General features: G+C 36.7%; 1 protein-coding gene across 1 annotated transcript; it reads left to right on the forward strand.

Moving 5' to 3' along the window:
- The first annotated feature begins 16,646 nt into the window (after positions 1-16,646).
- On the forward strand, positions 16,647-17,216 carry LOC115981072. The gene has a single exon (XM_031103257.1). It carries the CDS (start codon positions 16,647-16,649, stop codon positions 17,214-17,216), a length of 570 nt encoding a protein of 189 aa, XP_030959117.1.
- The last annotated feature ends 1,553 nt before the right edge of the window (positions 17,217-18,769 follow it).

Genomic DNA, 18,769 nt, shown 5'->3' on the forward strand with positions numbered 1-18,769 from the left:
GAGGGAAATGGGGTTTAACATAAAGGCACACCACAACTCCACTCAAAAGTCATGGTAACTTTTAAGAGAATGTGGGACAAGTTATACTACACAACACACTCTCTTAAGCAATGTGGGACAATTACCCTTTTTTTTTTTTTTTTTTTAAGAAAAAAAGGGGGGGTAATTGTCCTACATTGCTTAAGAGAGTGTGGGTTTTGAAAACTTGGAAAGAGGTTTTTTGATATTATGATCATGCCTAAAATTATGATATTAGATACTTATATTCCTAATATAATATTCAAAAAAGAATTATTCCTAAGATAGATTTCTTTCTTAACTTACAATATTTAGTTAAAATTCTTTTGTTAGTCATAGTCATCTGTTGGAATTTTTTTAATGCAAACCTTTTGAAAATTAAAGTTTCCTTTTGAGTAATGTTTTCCTTCATTAAACCTTGATTCTAAATTTGAATCTCATTTTGAATTTGGTCGTCCATGACAAATTAGGAATTTTGCAACAAAGAAGTCAAACATAAATTCATTAATTTATACTTATCAATAGGAATGTAATTGTATATGCTAATTCAAAATTTTTTTTTTTTAAATCTTCCTAATGCAAAATTTTCATTTGAAAAGTCAAGTTTCCTTTTGAATCATGTCTTCATGTGTGACATATCTAATTTAGTCAAATTCTAATCTAATTAAGTTTCATTAGATAAAGAAAATTAATAATAAGAACGTAATAATATTTGGAGTAACAAGCATATTCATTTGGATAAAGAATATTAATGATAAGAACGTAATAAAATTTGTTTGTAACTCAAATTCATCTTAATATAACCCTTTTTTTTTTTTGAGAAAAAAAAATGGGGGCGTTTATGGTTATATTAAACCCCCGGGCAGAGCACACACACTTAGGGATATGATGCCCACCAATGGACTCCTGCTGGTAGTGGAAATCGAACCTGAGCATGTTAGGCAGAGCGAACGAACCATACCCAGCTGAGCCAAGCCCCCATTGGCTCATCTTAATATAACTTTACAATACTACAACAGTCAATAATAGACTAATAGTATGGCTAGAAGTTCTTTACAATGTTAAATAGTAAATACCTATCTCTTGATTGTTCTCTCTAAACGTTTGAAGAGGTAGTAATAAGAACGTAATAATATTTGGATGTAACAAGCATATTCGTTTGGATAAAGAAAATTACTGATAAGAACGTAATAAAATTTGTTTGTAACTCAAATTCATCTTAATATAAGATTACAATACTACAACAGTCAATAATAGACTAATAGTAAGGCTAGAAGTTCTTTACAATGTTAAATAGAAAATACCTCTCTCTTTCTTCTTTTCTTTTTTGAGAAATAATTACAACATGTTGCAAACCCTGCAGCTCGTACCCTTTCCCCTCTAGACCCCAAGCACTTTGTACATGGGAGGTTCCAATTCAGTTACAAGGCCTTTGACAAAATACCTCTCTCTTGATATTTCTCTCTAAACGTTTGAAGAGGTAGTAATAAGAACATAATTATATATGGATGTAACAAGCATATTCATTTGGATAAAGAAAATTACTGATAAGAACGTAATAAAATTTGTTTGTAACTCAAATTCTTTTGTTTTTATAGAGAGTTTCAACCTATGACATCCGCTCTTGATGAATGCTCTTTATCATCAGACCAAGACATCAATTAGTTTTTGGTGTAGACAGAAATTGAAACTCAGATCTCTTCTACAACCATCAAAGATTTTACCACTAACTAGAACCCACAAATTCATCTTAATACAACCTTACAATACTACAACAGTCAATATTAGACTAATAGTAAGGCTAGAAGTTCTTTACAATGTTAAATAGTAAATACCTCTCTCTTGATTGTTCTCTCTAATCGTTCGAAGAGGTAGTAATAAATGACGTGAGAGAGAAAAAAAATGATCTTAAATTAAGTTAGCGGATATGGCAGTTGACTTTTACCAACTATTGAATCTTTTATAAATCCAAGGTGTATAAAAGGTGTAATTTTTGTCAAATTACACCAGGTGTAACTTGAACCTATCTTATATATATATATATATATATATGGATAAAACTTAGGTATAGTACCTTAGGTACTGTTCCTTAGGTTCCCCTTTTAAGATTTAGCCATATGGTTACTTAATTAAAAAATACACTTTCATCCTATGTGAAAAATTCCACATGGCAGAATCTTAAGAGGAAAACCTAAGGAACAGCACTTAAATACTGTACTTAAGTCTTGCCCTATATATATATATATATATATATATATATATAGAGTTGGGTTCCAGTTACATCCGGTATAACTCTATAAGCGATTTTACACCACTTAATAACTTATTATTAGATGCGAATTTTGACAAATCTACCGTTGGATTACATTATATTCATATACTCTCAATGCTTGCAAAGTTTCATGGTGATCAAAGATTAATAGTTATATTATCAATCAATTATTTAAATTCAAGTTTTTATAACTTAAAATAATTTATAAAAGATGAGTTTATGGATCACACGGTAAATAACATCCGATTAGCATAAAAGTTGGCATGCATATTAAGCACATATAGAACATATAATTCAACGGTAGGATTCTTAAAATATGAATTTAATAACAAGTTATTGGATGATGTAAGGGTGGTATAACATTGCTTAGAGTTACACTAAATGTAACTTGAATCTAACTCATATATATATATATATATATATATGACAAGTTCAAGTTACACATTTTTAAGACCATTGATTTCTATAAGATCTAAGGGTTATTAATAGTCAACTACCACATTAAAAAACTTTATTTTAGGTTTTTTTTTTTTTTTTTTTCCTCTCACCTTATTTATTACAACCATTGATTTCTCTCTTCTTATTTATTTATTCATGATGTCAAAATGAGAACATTTTTTGAGAATACACGTAGTATCTGCATGCAATTCAATGTGCATAATTTTTTCATCCTTCTCAAAGTTGTCGACCTCATCCACTTCAATTTTCAAAGTATTCTTATTTTTATTTTACCTTGTTGATTAACTTCAATTTTCAAAGGTGCAATGATAAATTTAAAAGCGTATTCAACCAAAAAAAGAAAAAGAAAAGGAAAATATATTTTGGCTTGCAGTGATAAATTTAAAAGCATTTTCAACAAAATAAAGGAGAAATATATTTTGTCAAGACCAACAAAAGTAGGAGTTAGCAGTTTCTTTTATAGCATAAATTGTGGAAGGAAATACTACATAAACAAAGTAGTCGGCCCCTAAAAGAAAAACAAAGTAGCCGAAATATATTGCTAATGGATTGTGGTTATATTGCCGTAATTGTAAAATCAGGACATAATCAATAATTAGCTTATTTATTTATTACCTCACTACTTAGAATTTTGACATCCAAATCAGATCTTTCAAACTCTTGAATAACAACTATTCAACATTAGGGATAGTAAAATCTTCATGAAAAGTTTCAGATGATGGCACCAATACCCCGGCCTGCCTACCCCTTGCTTCAAATAAATCCCAGTAACATCAAAAAAAATATACATATATATATATATATATATATAATATGTACATATATGCAACGCAAGTGATAGGATGGAGCACTGTGATGTTATGCAATAAGGGCACGTTTGATAGACTGTAATAGACACTGTAATGTAATAGATATTCCTATGGCATAACTATTCGGTTGTTTGGTTATGTTTTTATTATAATGAATAGTTATTCCTTAGGAATAGTTATTCTTCAAATGAAAAATAACTATTCCTTATCAAAAATACTGAATATCTATTTCTTCACCTTATGTAATAAATTTAAAAAAAAAAAATTCCTAAAAAGCCATAATTGCCACATCTTCAAAAGGAATGAAAATAAATTTTCCTTATTGTTAATTATTAGCTCTATTTTGACTTTAAAATGATTTAATTACACCTTTTTGTACTCTACTAAATTGTGGATGCATATTCAGGATTCTATTCCTAAATGATCACCAAACTAATGAATAGTAATGCTTATTACATTCCAACTTAATGTATTTATTGTAATACTTATTCCTATTTGTATGTAATAATCATTACAGTGTACCAAACATGCCCAAGTCTCCATAGCAAGAAGGGTGGAATAAAAGAAAATTATACCATAATAACCCGGAGAAAAATAAAAAATGTTCTCATCTTGATAGCATGAATAAATAAATAAGGAGAGAGAAATCATTGGTTGTAATAAGTTGAAAAAAAAAAAAAAAAACAAACCCTAAAATAAAATTTTCTAATGTGGTAGTTGACTATTTTTAACAATTAGATCTCATAGAAATCAATGGTCTTAAAAATGTGTAATTTATTTGAAGTTACACCAGGTGTAACTTGAACCAATCTCATATATATATATATGGACAAAATTTAAGTATAGTATTTGAGGTGTTGTTCCTTAGATTCCCCTTTTAAGATTTAGCCATGGGGCTACTTTCCATGAGAAAAAATTTACGTGACAAAATCTTAAGAAGTGAACCTAAGGAACAACACCTAAGTACTGTACTTAAGTCTTACTCATATATATATACATATAGGCTAATAAAAAAAAACATATTCTATTTAATTCATTTTATTTAATGAAAATTTAACTATTACCATAATCATCTAATTTATTTTAACTATTCCTAAAAATTAATTATAGAACGTATCCTAAGATTATTTTTTGTTTATTTTTTTATTTTTTAAATAACAAGGATGAAAAAAACAATAAAAAACTGACTTGAGACCAACTCGACCATAGGCCAAAATCTTCGGGTTGGGTCGATTTTATTCTTGGAAATTTTGTGTAAGGTTGAATTTATTCAACCATCTTATTGGCTTTATTCCGTGCCAAATTTGCTTGTAATTCAGCATTTAGTAACCCTGTATTTAGGTGGGTTTGATGTAAGGGTAGTGAGTGAGATAGAGTGAAGTTTGCTCAAGAGTGTGCAAGAAAACAGAGTGTCGCGGCTGGGTCTCGCGGGTGACTCGCGGCTTCAAGCCGCTAGAAGCAACCTAACGTGCCAAGCATGCTGGAAGGTGAACAGTCTGCTAGCTGGAGCACTACAGGACAAAACAGGACAACTGGCCATACGGTTATCTCGCGACTGGATCTCGCGACTTAGTCAAGCCGCGAGGTCAAGCCGCGAGCCACCCCTGTTTTGTAGAATTCTGACGTTTCACATTCCTCTCCACTCCAGTATAAATACTCCTATTACCCACGATTGAAAGAGAGCTTCCAGAGAGAATTTTGAGAGAGAAACCCTAAAGAAAAACCAGATTGTTTCACCCACAATCTCTACCTTAGAATCTCTTCAAATTCCTCAACTCTCTTCCTCTCCATTGTTAAATCCTTGAGAGGCATTATACCAAACCAGGTTCTCACCATCATCATCATTGTGAGACTGCTGTTTGGATTTCTGGGAAGCAGTTAGGAAGGAGCCAATCTTCATTGGTTGATGCTACGGTCTAGTAGCGGAATCCGGAAAGCTAGAAAAGAAAAAGGTTCGGCGCAACCTCGTTGGAGCAAGAAGCTTGGAGGGCTTAGGTGCACTGGGTAGATTAGGCTTGGAGGGTCTATTGCTGTCCTTGTATCCAACTATATTTTCTAGTGGATTGATTACCGCTTGGAGGGCGGCGGAGAGGTTTTTCGCCGAGGGCTTCGGTTTCCTCTTCGATGACACATCGCGTGTTGTCTTTGTGTTTGCATCTTCCTTCCTCTCTATCTTTGCCTTTTTATTTATCTGCTGTGGATTTTAATCTGTTATGGCTTAGATAGTGTTTAATCAATTTCGTATGATAGCATATGTTAAGTTTCCGCACACTAGTTGTTTGACATATTGCTTGAATTGATTAAGTTGTAATTTGGGGGTCTAAACGTTCAAAGGTGTTTTTACACGTTTTTGAACTTTCATTTTGGGTTGGGTTATGAGTGGCTGGAAAATCGATCTGACTAGACAAAAGCTCAGTCCTACAAAATATCCATGAAACCTCTAAATGTCCAAAATACCCCCAAAATCTCTAATTTGAACCAAATTACCCAGAAACCTCTCAAATGACCAAAATACCTACAAAACTTATAAAATGACCAAAATACACTCGAAAATCTCTAAAATGACAAAAAAAATTCCGCAAAATCTCTAAAATAACCAAAATACCCTAAAAATCTCTAAAATGAGCCAGAATACCCAGAAACCTTTAAAACGATCAAAATATCCTTGAAACCTCTAAAATGAGCCAAAATACCCAGAAGTGTCTAAAATGACCAAAATGCCATAAAAAAATATCTAAAATGATCAAAATGCTCATAAACCTCTAAAATGACAAAAAAAATCCCGAAACCTCTAAATTTATCAAAGTAGCCTTGAAACTTCCAAAAATAACCAAAATACTCCTAAAACCTAAAAAAAAAAAAAAAAAAAAAAAAAAAAAAAAAAAAAAAAAACAAACAAACAAACAAACAAACAAACAAAAAAAACCAAAAAAACCCTTAAAACCTCTAAAACGGCCAACATACCCCTGAAATATCCAAAAAGACTAAAATACCCTCAAAAGCTTTAACATGACCAAAATACTTCAAAACCTCTAAAATGACCAAAATACTCCTAAACCCCTAAGATGACCAAAATACATCCAAAACCTCTAAAATAACAAAAAATAACTCAAAACTTCTAAAATTACCAAAAATACCCTGAAAACTAAAAAATGACCAAAATTTCCCCAAACCTCTATAATGACCAAAATACCCCCTGAAATATATATAATGACCAAAGTACCCTTGAAACCTTAAAAAGGCCGAAATGCCCCTAAACATCTCAAATGATCAAAATACCCCTAAAGCTCAACGATGATCAAAATACATCTGAAACCTCTAAAATGACCAAATTACCCTCACACCCACTCAACCCAATCCAAACAACCCAGTCTCAAAATTCCCCAAATCTGAAAGGATGAAATCCCAATGCTGCAATCCCACTACCTCAATTGGCAAGCCCAACTGGTAATCCAAAACCAGCAACCCCAAGGAACACTCCATCGCTAGTTATTGAGAAATCCACATGAAAGTTACGACCAATAGATGGGTATATGGGTATAGAGCTCATTAAACCCATAGCCCACCAACAAATTTCAAACAATATAGTAAAAAATGTTACAAAATTCAATCATTGATTTAGTATTAACTTCACTAATCTTGAAAGAAAAAAAATCATCAATCCATACACCCATATAAAAAATTTGGCATATCATTGGCTAATCTTCAAAACAAAAACCAGAATCAAAATAAATTTCAAGAAAATGAAAAATACTGCAACCCAAAGATCAAAAACAAAGAGAGCAAAACAAAATTTTCTAAGAAACCTCCAAAAGAGCAACTTTTGGCCAACCCAAAGAAACCAAGAATCCTCCAAAGATCTCTCTTTTATACCAAACCAAACCAAGCAAGTCATTTCTAAAATTTTCAACCAAGCAAAATAGTTTCCTTAGAGTTTTTTGAATAAGAAAAGGAATTGTCTTCTATTTGTGTATAGCAAGAATGTTCAAAGTTTTTGTGTTGCTTCAGTACCCATTAGCCCAACAGAGGAGGGAGGTTGCGTTTGAACTCTTTATAGCGGGTTGGGGTCACCAATTGAGGCTAGTGGGACTATGGCGTTGGGAACCTAGGGTTCATCCTTTCAGATTTTGGGATTTTTGAGTTGGGTTGTCTGGATTGGGTTGTGTGGGAGTGAGGGTAATTTTGTCTAATTGAAAATTTTAATTTACACATGCCAATCATTTTATGCCATGTGTTTATAATTAAAAAAATAAATTAGTTTGATCCAAGTCAGGTATGACATTAGCACTCTGTTAAGCCACATAAGATATAAACTAAAAAAATATAAATAAAAAGGATAAAAAATAGTACGTTTTGCAAAGTTTAAGGACAAAAAATAAGCTTTTGAAAGTTTAAAGATGAAAAAATGACTTTTGTAAAAATTTAGGGGCAAAAATGATATTTTACCATTTTTTTAATTTTAATTTTTATGGATTGAGCTTTTATTAAACAAAATGGTAGAAGGCATTGGGACTGGACGGACTACCAGACACTCTTAATTGGCCATTCTTCCAACTTTGACCAATGCATAAAATCAAAAAGTATAAATCTCCAACTCATATTTTCAATGTAAAGTAAAGCATGTTAGATCTAAAGATTTTTCTCTACCACGCTGCTCTCTCTTGAGACCGTGGTACGTAGAACTTGGTTATCTTCCTCGAAGTGATATTTTCTGTAAGGTTGAATTTATTCAACCATCTAATTGGCTTTATTCCGTGCCAAATTTGCTTGTAATTCAGCATTTAGTAACCCTGTATTTAGGTGGGTTTGATGTAAGGGTAGTGAGTGAGATAGAGTGAAGATTGCTCAAGAGTGTGCAAGAAAACAGAGACTCGCGGCTGGGACTCGCGGGTGACTCGCGGCTGCAAGCCGCCAGACGCAGCACACGTGCCAAGCATACTGGAAGATGAACAGTCATGCTAGCTAGAGCACTACAGGACAAAACAGGACAACTGGCCATACGGTTAACTCGCGACTGGATCTCGCGACTTGGTCAAGCTGCGAGGTCAAGCCGCCAGCCACCCCTGTTTTGTAAAACCTGACGTTTCACATTCCTCTCCCACTCCAGTATAAATACCCCTTTTACCCACGATTGAAAGAGAGCTTCTAGAGAGAATTTTGAGAGAGAAACCCTAAAGAAAAACAAGATTGATTCACCCACAATCTATAACTTAGAGTCTCTCCAAATTCCTCAATTCTCTTCCTCTCCATTGTCAAATCCTTGAGAGGCATTATACCAAACCTGGTTCTCACCATCATCATCACTGTGAGACAGTTGTTTGGATTTCTGGGAAGTAGTTAGGAAGGAACCAATCTTCATTGGTTGATGCTATGGTCTAGTAGCGGAATCCGGGAAGTTAGAAAAGAAAAAGGTTCGGCGCAACCTCGTTGGAGCAAGAAGCTTGGAGGGCTTAGGTGCATTAGGTAGATTAGGCTTGGAGGGTCTATTGCTGTCCTTGTATCCCAACTGTATTTTCTAGTGGATTGTTTACCGCTTGGAGGGCGGCGGAGAGGTTTTACGCCGAGGACTTCGGTTTCCTCTTCGATAACACATCGCGTGTTGTCTTTGTGTTTGCATCTTCCATCCTCTCTATCTTTGCCTTTTTATTATCTGCTGTGGTTTTTATTTTGTTATGGCTTAGATAGTTTTTAACCAATTTCATATTATTGCATATGTTAAGTTTCCGCACACTAGTTGTTTGACATATTGCTTGAATTGGTTAAGTTGTAATTTGGGGGTCTAAACGTTCAAAGGTGTTTTTACACGTTTTTGAACTTTCAATTGGTATCAGAGCGGGTACACTGCTATTGGTTTCACTACCATTGTGTGATCCTTGACTCCCTTTTGAGATGGATAGGTCTCAATCCCTAAATGCACCTCCATATTTTGATGGTAGTAATTATGCTTTTTGGAAGGTTCGCATGAGAGCTTTTCTGTGTTCTATTGATGAATCTGTTTGGGATGCTGTTGAGATTGGTTGGACCAGACCTGAGGCAGCCAAATCCACTTGGGATAAGGCAGCACTTGCTGCATCCAATGCTAACAGTAAAGCACTCAATGCTATTTTCTGTGGTGTGTCTCCAGATGAATTTCACAGGATTTCTCACATTACCATTGCCAAAGAAGCATGGGAGATTTTGGAAACCACCTATGAAGGCACGAAGAAAGTGAAGGACACCAAGTTACAAATGCTGACCACCCGATTTGAGGAGCTCAAAATGAGTGAGGATGAGTCTTTTGACTCTTTCTATGGGAAGCTAAATGAGGTGGTTATCAGTAAGTTCAACTTGGGGGAGAAAACGGAGGACTCAAAGATTGTAAGGAAGATCCTTCGATCATTGCCGGAAAGTTTTCGTGCTAAAGTGACAACAATTGAAGAGAGCAAGGACCTTGATGACATCAAAGTACAGGAGCTGGTTGGTTCTCTGCAGACTTATGAGATGTCGTTGCCCAATCAACGGAAGAGTAAATCTCTTGCTCTAAAGACCATTAATGAGAAGGTGGAAGATCAAGACTCATCGGGAGAAGATGTGGTTGACAAAGATGTTGCATACCTTGTCAAAAATTTCAGAAAGTTTCTGAAATTCAAAAATAATGGCAAATTTGATGATAAAAGAAAATTCCAAAGTTCTGGAAGGGAGAAAAGGGATTTCAAAAAGAAAGATAGAAAAGAATCCCAACCCACACAAGGTGTCACTTGTTTCGAATGTAACGAGCATGGACACTTTAAGAAGGAATGTCCGAATTATTTGAAATCGAAAGGTAAAGTGTATGCCACGACATTGAGTGACTCAGATTCATCTGACTCAGAATCAGAAGAAAGTTGTGATGGAGAGGGGAACTATTAAGCTTTTATGACTATTGCTCATGTTGAGTCTTCTGATGAGTTGAATCTGCTTGTACAAGACCTTGGAGAACATAGTGATGATGAATCACTAGGAATTGTTGAAGAATCAGATGCTGAAGAAGATGAAAGCACAGCAAATCTTCAAGAGAATTATAACATACTCTTGGAGAAGTCGGGTGAGTACACAAGGGTGGCCAAGGCTGCTGTTAGAAAAATGAAGAAGGCTGAGGAGGACCACAAAAGTCTCCTAATCCGATATAGGGAGGCCAAATGTGAGATTGAAACATTGAATGGTGAGTTGTCCGAAGCTTACACAAAAGTGAGATTTCTTGAGAATGAGGTTGTGCAAGCAAATGCTAAAATAGAGAGGGTCACCACCAAGAAGCTAGATGATGTTATCTCATCTCAAAAAAGCTTTTCAGACAAATCCGGATTGGGATATACCGGAGGAAGTAGTTCATCTGGAAATGTCACTAAAAAAGTGAAGTTTGTAAAGGACAAAGATCCAGTTGTAGTTGACCTTACTGGTGAGAAGCTCGAGCTGGAGGAGAAGAAGAATGTGATGAACCAACGGATGTTAAATCCCCGTAATCAGTCTGTGGGCAGGTTTGAATCTCGTGCCAAGTCACGCCCACGACCACAAAGAGGTCCTAGAGGAACTTATGTGTGTCATTATTGCGGACTTCAAGGGCATACTCGACCTAATTGCCAAAAGCTGAGAGCAAAGAATAGTGCAACTCCTCAAAGGTCAGGAGGACCTAGAAATGATAGAAGAATTTGGGCAGGTGATCAATCTAGAGATCAGAATGGTGATCCCGGAATGATGAACGTGATGAAGATGATTGGTGCATTCACCAACTGCTTAGAAAGCTTCTCACGAAGGTTTGAAAGCCCTAACTCCCGTACCCAATCCTATAAGGAAATCACCCCAAACGCAAGTGACGTGTGGGTGAAAAAGGGTACTCATGCATAAGCATTAGAACATGTCCATGCATTAATACTTCCTATACTTTGTGACAATGTTTGTTTGTTTTACTTGCTGCTTTTGCTATTGGTTGTTTGCTTGTAGTCTTATGCATATTTTTTTATTTTTGTCTTTTCAATCTTTTTGCTTCTTGTGTCAAAAATCCAAAAATCACGTAAAAATTAGAAAATCAAAAAGCTTCATTGACTTTATTGAGTTTTTGTCTCAAAACTTGTTTTGCCTTGTACCTTTGTGCTAATGGATTTGTGCATTTTCCAGCATTGCTTGTTTTCATGCACTCATATCACTGTGGGAAAAATCTTGAAATCTATGTGATTGTTGTAAATAGATCTTCAAACTTGTCATGAATGATTAGTGAATGGTTATGTTAATCTTGAGACATGCATAGACTTGTGTCTATATATCTTCCCACTATTTATTTTTGTTTTGCTAAAAAGAGCTCACCAAATGTAAATCTCCAAATGAAAAGAGATATTGAGCTGCAAAAGCCTGTCGCACATTCTAGTATTTGACTAGGAAAAAGGGTAAGCGATCTTATATTAAAGTGAATGTTTATTCAAAAAGCCAAAGACTTATTCATTAAAGTGAAATATCAAATATCACTCTCACAATGAGAGGTGATTGCCTCAAAAGATCATAAAGATCAAATGTTGATTAAAAGTGGAGTCAAATGTAAAGCTCCAAGTCATGTTATCAAGTTTTGTGGGAGGTCATATATACATATTTCTATAATTGAGATGGGTCACATGATCTAGTGCTAATTGTGTATGTCTTGGTTGAATTGATCATTGAAGCTTCACATTAGACTAAGGACTATCTCATTGTTGATATCCACACACAACACACAAGTTTATGTTTAATAAATGCCATATTCATTTGTGTGATTGTACTTGATAAAATGTGTTTTCACATGCTCAATCTTTGTTAAATCAAGCACAAAAAGATTTTTGAGTGTTTTAGGTGTTTTTGGAAAGTATTTTGTTTGAAAAATCTGAAAATCTCAAAAATTCAGTTTTGCCCTGTTTTGGCGGCTCAGTCGCGGGTATGTCAAGTCGCGAGCCTCAGTCGCATCTTCACTGGTCATTTTTGGCGACTTGTTTGCGAGTGGAAGGTCCAGTCGCGAGGTTCACTCAGAGATTTTCGCGGCTCAGCTCGCGACTCACTCGCGGGTAGACCTTCCAGTCGCGAAAAACACTTAGAAGAAATTTTCAAGTTTTTGTTCTTGAGTGCTTTGGCGGCTTGAACTGGCGACTGTGTGGCGACTTAATCAAGTAGCGAAAATCGCGTGTTTGGCAGAAACAGGAGCAGTTTTTAAATCTTTTTCAGTTTTCTCTCGAACTTTTGTGACTGTTCATCTCCTCTCTAAACTATCTCCCTCCCAAACACTCCGTGTTCTCATCTCAAATCTCCATTGTTGCATATTTTCTGCTCAAATCCTTCAAGTCTCAGGTATGGGTTTTCAGTTTTGAACTCATTTCTACTTGATTTTGTGTTTTTCCCTTTGATTTTTCGCATCTGTTTGTGTTTTGGAAATGGGTTTGTGTTTCGGATTTTGCTCCTTGTTCTTGCTTAGCTTGCGAATGCTGCTGCTGCTAGAATTTGATTTGATCTTAGTTGTTTCCTTATTGCTCTTCATCCTGTGCTTAGCTAAGTGTTTCTTTTATTTTATCTGAACTTGAGCTGTTGAGTTGTTTCAAATTGTTCCTTTTTGAGGCTGTGAGTTTTACTGTGCTAAATATGCATGCTCTATTGTGTAAATCTATTGGGAGCATATGTGAGCTTCACAATGTTGTTTATGGGCCATATCATTTTCCATTATCTGTCTCATTGACATATATCTGCCTTTAGGATAGTTTCTTTATCTGATGATTTCATATGTGTTTCCTATCTTAGGCTTGTTTATCCATGTGATTCTTCTAAGTAGCTTATGACTTAAGTGTTCAAAGTTCATTTGTTTGGATGAAATCTCTTTGTTAAACTACATGGTACTGACTTGTTCTGCACATATATTGCTCTATACTGTTGTGGCCTCTTCTGATTGTTCACAGATGGCTCCCTTACCTCCTAAGAAGAAAACTCCTGCAAAGAAGGCTGACAAAAGATTGAAAATGGATCCTAAACTGTTTAGGCCAGTTCATCATTTTGAGAGATACAAGGATAACTTCTTGAAAGCAGGAATTATTCAAGAAAGATTTGTAGATTTGGAGGACTTGAGACAAACCTTTATCCCCAGCTATTTTGAAGGAAGAGGATGGGAAAAGCTTCTGAGTGATTTCCCTGTAGTGTGTGAACCCCTAATTAGGGAATTTTACTAAAATGCTGTGATAAAGGAGAATGAGTTAAGTTGCTGGGTTAGAGGTAAGGAATTCATTTTGGATGCACATGTCATAGATGATGCATTAGGCCTTGAAGGATTAGAAGATGAGGAATTTATCAACTACAAGGATAGGAGTGTTTCTATTGAAACAGTTCAACAAAGGATAGGTGGGCAGAGAGAAGGGAAATGTTTGAATACCACTGCCTTTCCAGTGGACATGAGGTGTCTAACAATCATCATGATGTTTAACCTCTATCCCATTAAGAAGTTGACTACAATCAATTGTGCTAGAGCAATCTTTTTGATGGATCTCAAAGAAAAGAATTTCATAGACATAAGTTCCCACATATATGACACCATTGTGGATGAGACAAGAACAACCTCTAGGCCAAAATTGATCTTTCCCAGTTTACTGATGAGGATTTTTAGAAGGAAGGGTGTTCCAATCCCTCAAGACATCAGTCCCATGTCCACACCTTCTGCAATTAACAAGCTTACCTGCAAAAGGATAAGTGTTAGGCTTCCAGGAGAAGAAGATGAAGGTGATGAAGGAGAAGGTGTCCCAATGGATACTGAAGCAGAGGCAGCAGGGCATGCATCAACCTCAACACCTAGGAGGAGTGGCAAAAGACCCAGAGCATCAACTTCTTCAGATACACCTCCAGATGCTTTTCAAATCATTCTGGAAAGACTTGATGGGATCAGAGATATCCAGACTGAGCACTCTGAGAGGATGAGAGCCATGCAGGACCAGATTGATGTTTTATCTGCAAAACTTGACAGCTTCACCACTCAGCCTGCACAGTGACCCTTTGGCCATTCCTGTCAAAAAGGGGGAGATGTTTCTGTTGATAATGACATTGATGATTGAGAAGCAGAAAAGCAGCTTTTGAGGGGGAGTAATGTGTTGAGGGGGAGTTGTCAAATTCAAAGACTTTGTTTATATATGTTTATGTTTTGAGTACTCTTAGTGTTTTTATGGGTTTGATACACTGTGTTTTTGGTGTATAGTTGTTTCTAACTCTTAACATATACTCTTGGTTTAAACTTTAATATATTTTGATGATGTTATTCAGGATGTTTTGTATTTGTACCCATGTGCTTTTGTAAGCTTTTAGGGTTTATGTTTTATGCATAGTTTGTAGGCTTTATGGTATGTACCTTGCTTAATGCAGCCTTTATGCTATGTTGAAATCAGTACTTTAATCTAAATGTTCTGCATTTTGGTTTATGTACTGTCACTCTTGTGCCCTTGTAGGATTGTTCCTAGATGCATATACCTTGTGTGTTATGCATTGGTTGAGTGTTAAACATACAAGTGTCTTGCCTTGTGCTTGTTAACTTGTATGTCCTTGTGTTCATTCCAAGTGTGAATGAGCACTGTGATCACTACCTTGTGGTGTTCACTTGGTTGATCAAGCCATGGTTTGTTTCTTAACTCCATCTATGCTTGATCACATATTGCCTGTTTCATATGCATTTTATAATTTTCTGCTTACAATGATCATGGTGTATTGTTGTGTTTCAGGAGTATTATGTTCATATGATTCAAGTGCTTCACAGCTTCTAGAGTTAGGTGTGAGTGAGAGTTTTGTTCAACTGTTCCCAACTCACATGTTAAGTCTAGAGTCTGTTTTAGGGTTTTGTCACGGAATAGCCAAAGGGGGAGATTGTAAGGTTGAATTTATTCAACCATCTAATTGGCTTTATTTCGTGCCAAATTTGCTTGTAATTCAGCATTTAGTAACCCTATATTTAGGTGGGTTTGATGTAAGGGTAGTGAGTGAGATAGAGTGAAGATTGCTCAAGAGTGTGCAAGAAAACAGAGACTCGCGGCTGGGACTCGCGGGTGACTCGCGACTGCAAGCCGCCAGACGCAGCACACGTGCCAAGCATGCTGGAAGATGAACAGTCATGCTAGCTGGAGCACTACAGGACAAAACAGGACAACTGGCCATACGGTTAACTCGCGACTGGATCTCGCGACTTGGTCAAGCCGCGAGGTCAAGCCGCAAGCCACCCCTGTTTTGTAAAACCTGACGTTTCACATTCCTCTCCCACTCCAGTATAAATACCCCTTTTACCCACGATTGAAAGAGAGCTTCCAGAGAGAATTTTGAGAGAGAAACCCTAAAGAAAAACAAGATTGATTCACCCACAATCTATACCTTAGAGTCTCTCCAAATTCCTCAACTCTCTTCCTCTCCATTGTCAAATCCTTGAGAGGCATTATACCAAACCTGGTTCTCACCATCATCATCACTGTGAGACAGTTGTTTGGATTTCTGGGAAGCAGTTAGGAAGGAACCAATCTTCATTGGTTGATGCTATGGTTTAGTAGCGGAATCCGGGAAGTTAGAAAAGAAAAAGGTTCGGCACAACCTCGTTGGAGCAAGAAGCTTGGAGGGCTTAGGTGCACTGGGTAGATTAGGCTTGGAGGGTCTATTGCTGTCCTTGTATCCCAACTGTATTTTCTAGTGGATTGTTTACCGCTTGGAGGGCGGCGGAGAGGTTTTACGCCGAGGGCTTCGGTTTCCTCTTCGATAACACATCGCGTGTTGTCTTTGTGTTTGCATCTTCCTTCCTCTCTATCTTTGCCTTTTTATTATCTGCTGTGGTTTTTATTTTGTTATGGCTTAGATAGTTTTTAACCAATTTCATATTATTGCATATGTTAAGTTTCCGCACACTAGTTGTTTGACATATTGCTTGAATTGGTTAAGTTGTAATTTGGGGGTCTAAACGTTCAAAGGTGTTTTTATACGTTTTTGAACTTTCATTTTCTTCCCTCTGCTAACACTGTTGGTAGTAGGGCTTGTTAGGTTTTCCTTTCCTGGGATCTGGGAAACACTTTTCTTCTCTCTCTTTTCTTTCCTAAAATCTCAAAACCACATCCGGAATGGAAGATATCCTTAGTGAATGGGAAAAGTCGTCCCTAACCGCTGAAGAAGGGACCAAACTCAGCCTAACAAAATCAAAAAATCTGAAGAGTAAGGAGTACGTATTAGCAGCAAAGTTCCTGACAAAACGGGCCATTAACATGGAAGCTATTGGACAAACATTTAAACCCCTGTGGAGAGCCCGTAATGAGTTTAAGATCAGGGAAGCAGGTGACCATGTTCTACTTTTTATATTTGAGTTAGAATCTGATGCTGAAAGAGTTTTATCACAACAGCCATGGTCCTTTGATAAACATTTAGTGCTATTCCAACGCTATGACTACAAGACTCCAGCCAAACACTTGCGCTTCACAAAGGCCAAGTTTTGGGTGCAAATACACGGTTTACCAATGAGATTGTTGGATCCTGAAATAGCAATAGAACTAGGCGAATCTCTTGGAGAAGTATCAGAGACGGAGAATCTGAAAGAGCTGGTGGGAAACGATTTTGTCCGTGTGAAGGTGGAGGTGGATATCTCAAAACCCTTATGTCGAGGCCGTAAAATTGATATAGGAGAAGACAGAGAGTGATGGGTGTCTTTCAAATATGAAAAACTCCCTAACTTCTGTTATTGGTGTGGCTTAGTGTCCCATGATGAGAAAGAATGCGAGAAATGATTCATGGATAGAAGCTCTGGTTCTGAGGAAACACAGGGGTATGGTGCTTGGCTTAGAGCGACACCGTACAATCCAGGAAAATCATCCTATACGATTGTTTTAGGTATGGCTGATGGCCTTGGAGGTTTGGATGGAAGTAACACCATGAAGCAACCAGTCAGGCCAAGAAAGGAACCTTTGGTAGGCACACAGGGCGTCAGCCAGACTTAGACCAACACAGAGTCACATTCAAGCGCTGACTTCCATGATTTGTCAAATATGGATATTGCAGAAAATAGAGACATTCCTCAGCAGATTCCACGTGAGATTTCCCCCCAAAATCCCCAGGTAATTAATGACTTTCCTATTACATGCCTATCACCCCATCCAAGAGATTTTGAATCCCAAATTGAAGAGATTGATACGGCTCTTAAAAAGTTTGACTCCCATGATTTTAGCACACCAGATATGACAGCTGGCACCTCAATTTATGCGGCCTCTAATGGAGACAATTTAGGAGTTGTTATGAATAAGGTGGAAAGCGGGGAACACCAGAACTTGGCACACGTGGGTAGTCAACTTATACCTACTATACCCGACACAATTGAACTCAGGAAATGGAAGAAGTTGGCACGTAATATCCCTAAGACAGATTCAAACACACAATCTCCAGTACCAGTAAAACGGGGAAGAGAGGAGGGTGATGAAATCCAACTTGAGTTTCCTTGCAAAAAATATCAGTTTCAAGAATGGACGAACAAGACATTTCAATGGTGGAGGCTGCTTAATAGCCCCGCCAAGCACCATGAGTATCATTGTATGAAACTGTCGTAGGCTTGGGAACCTGCGGACAGTGAAGGAGCTTGAAGTGATGATTCGAGCTAAAGATCCCTCCGTCGTGTTCTTAGTCGAAACATGGGCGGATGAAGCTAGGCTACAAGAGATTAAGCACAAGATAGAATTTGATAATTTATTCTTTGTGGAAAGAAATAATCGAGGGGGTAGTTTGGCACTATATTGGAGGAATTCTATTGATGTACATGTAGATACTTTTTCCAAGAACCATATTGACTCCATCATTAATAAGGGTAGGGAAGATGAATGACGCTTCACAGGTTTCTACGGAGAACCAGTTTCCCACAAAAGATTTGAATCCTGGAATAAGCTCCGACAACTCCAAAGAAAGTTTAATCTCCCTTGGTTGTGTGCTGGAGACTTTAATGAAATTTTTGGCAGTTCAGAAAAATTGAGAGGTAGTAATAGAAGTCAAGCGCAAATGCAGTTATTTCGGGATGTGGTGGATGGATGTGGTTTTATTGATCTTAGATTCTCAAGCTATCGGTTTACATGGCAGAAGCACTTCTCTTCAGGTCACTCTTTATGGGAGCGACTTGATTGAGCATTAGCAACTAACGATTGGCTGTTGAGATTTGCAGGTACAAAAGTCCAACATCTACATGCAGACTCATCTGATCACTGCCCACTAT

Source organism: Quercus lobata, chromosome 3 (genome assembly GCF_001633185.2).
Source record: "Quercus lobata isolate SW786 chromosome 3, ValleyOak3.0 Primary Assembly, whole genome shotgun sequence".
Taxonomy (NCBI): Eukaryota; Viridiplantae; Streptophyta; class Magnoliopsida; order Fagales; family Fagaceae; genus Quercus; species Quercus lobata.

Excerpts from the sequence above, each read along its gene's own strand:
- LOC115981072 (XM_031103257.1), top strand. The coding sequence starts at position 16,647 with ATGGAAGATATCCTTAGTGAATGGGAAAAGTCGTCCCTAACCGCTGAA.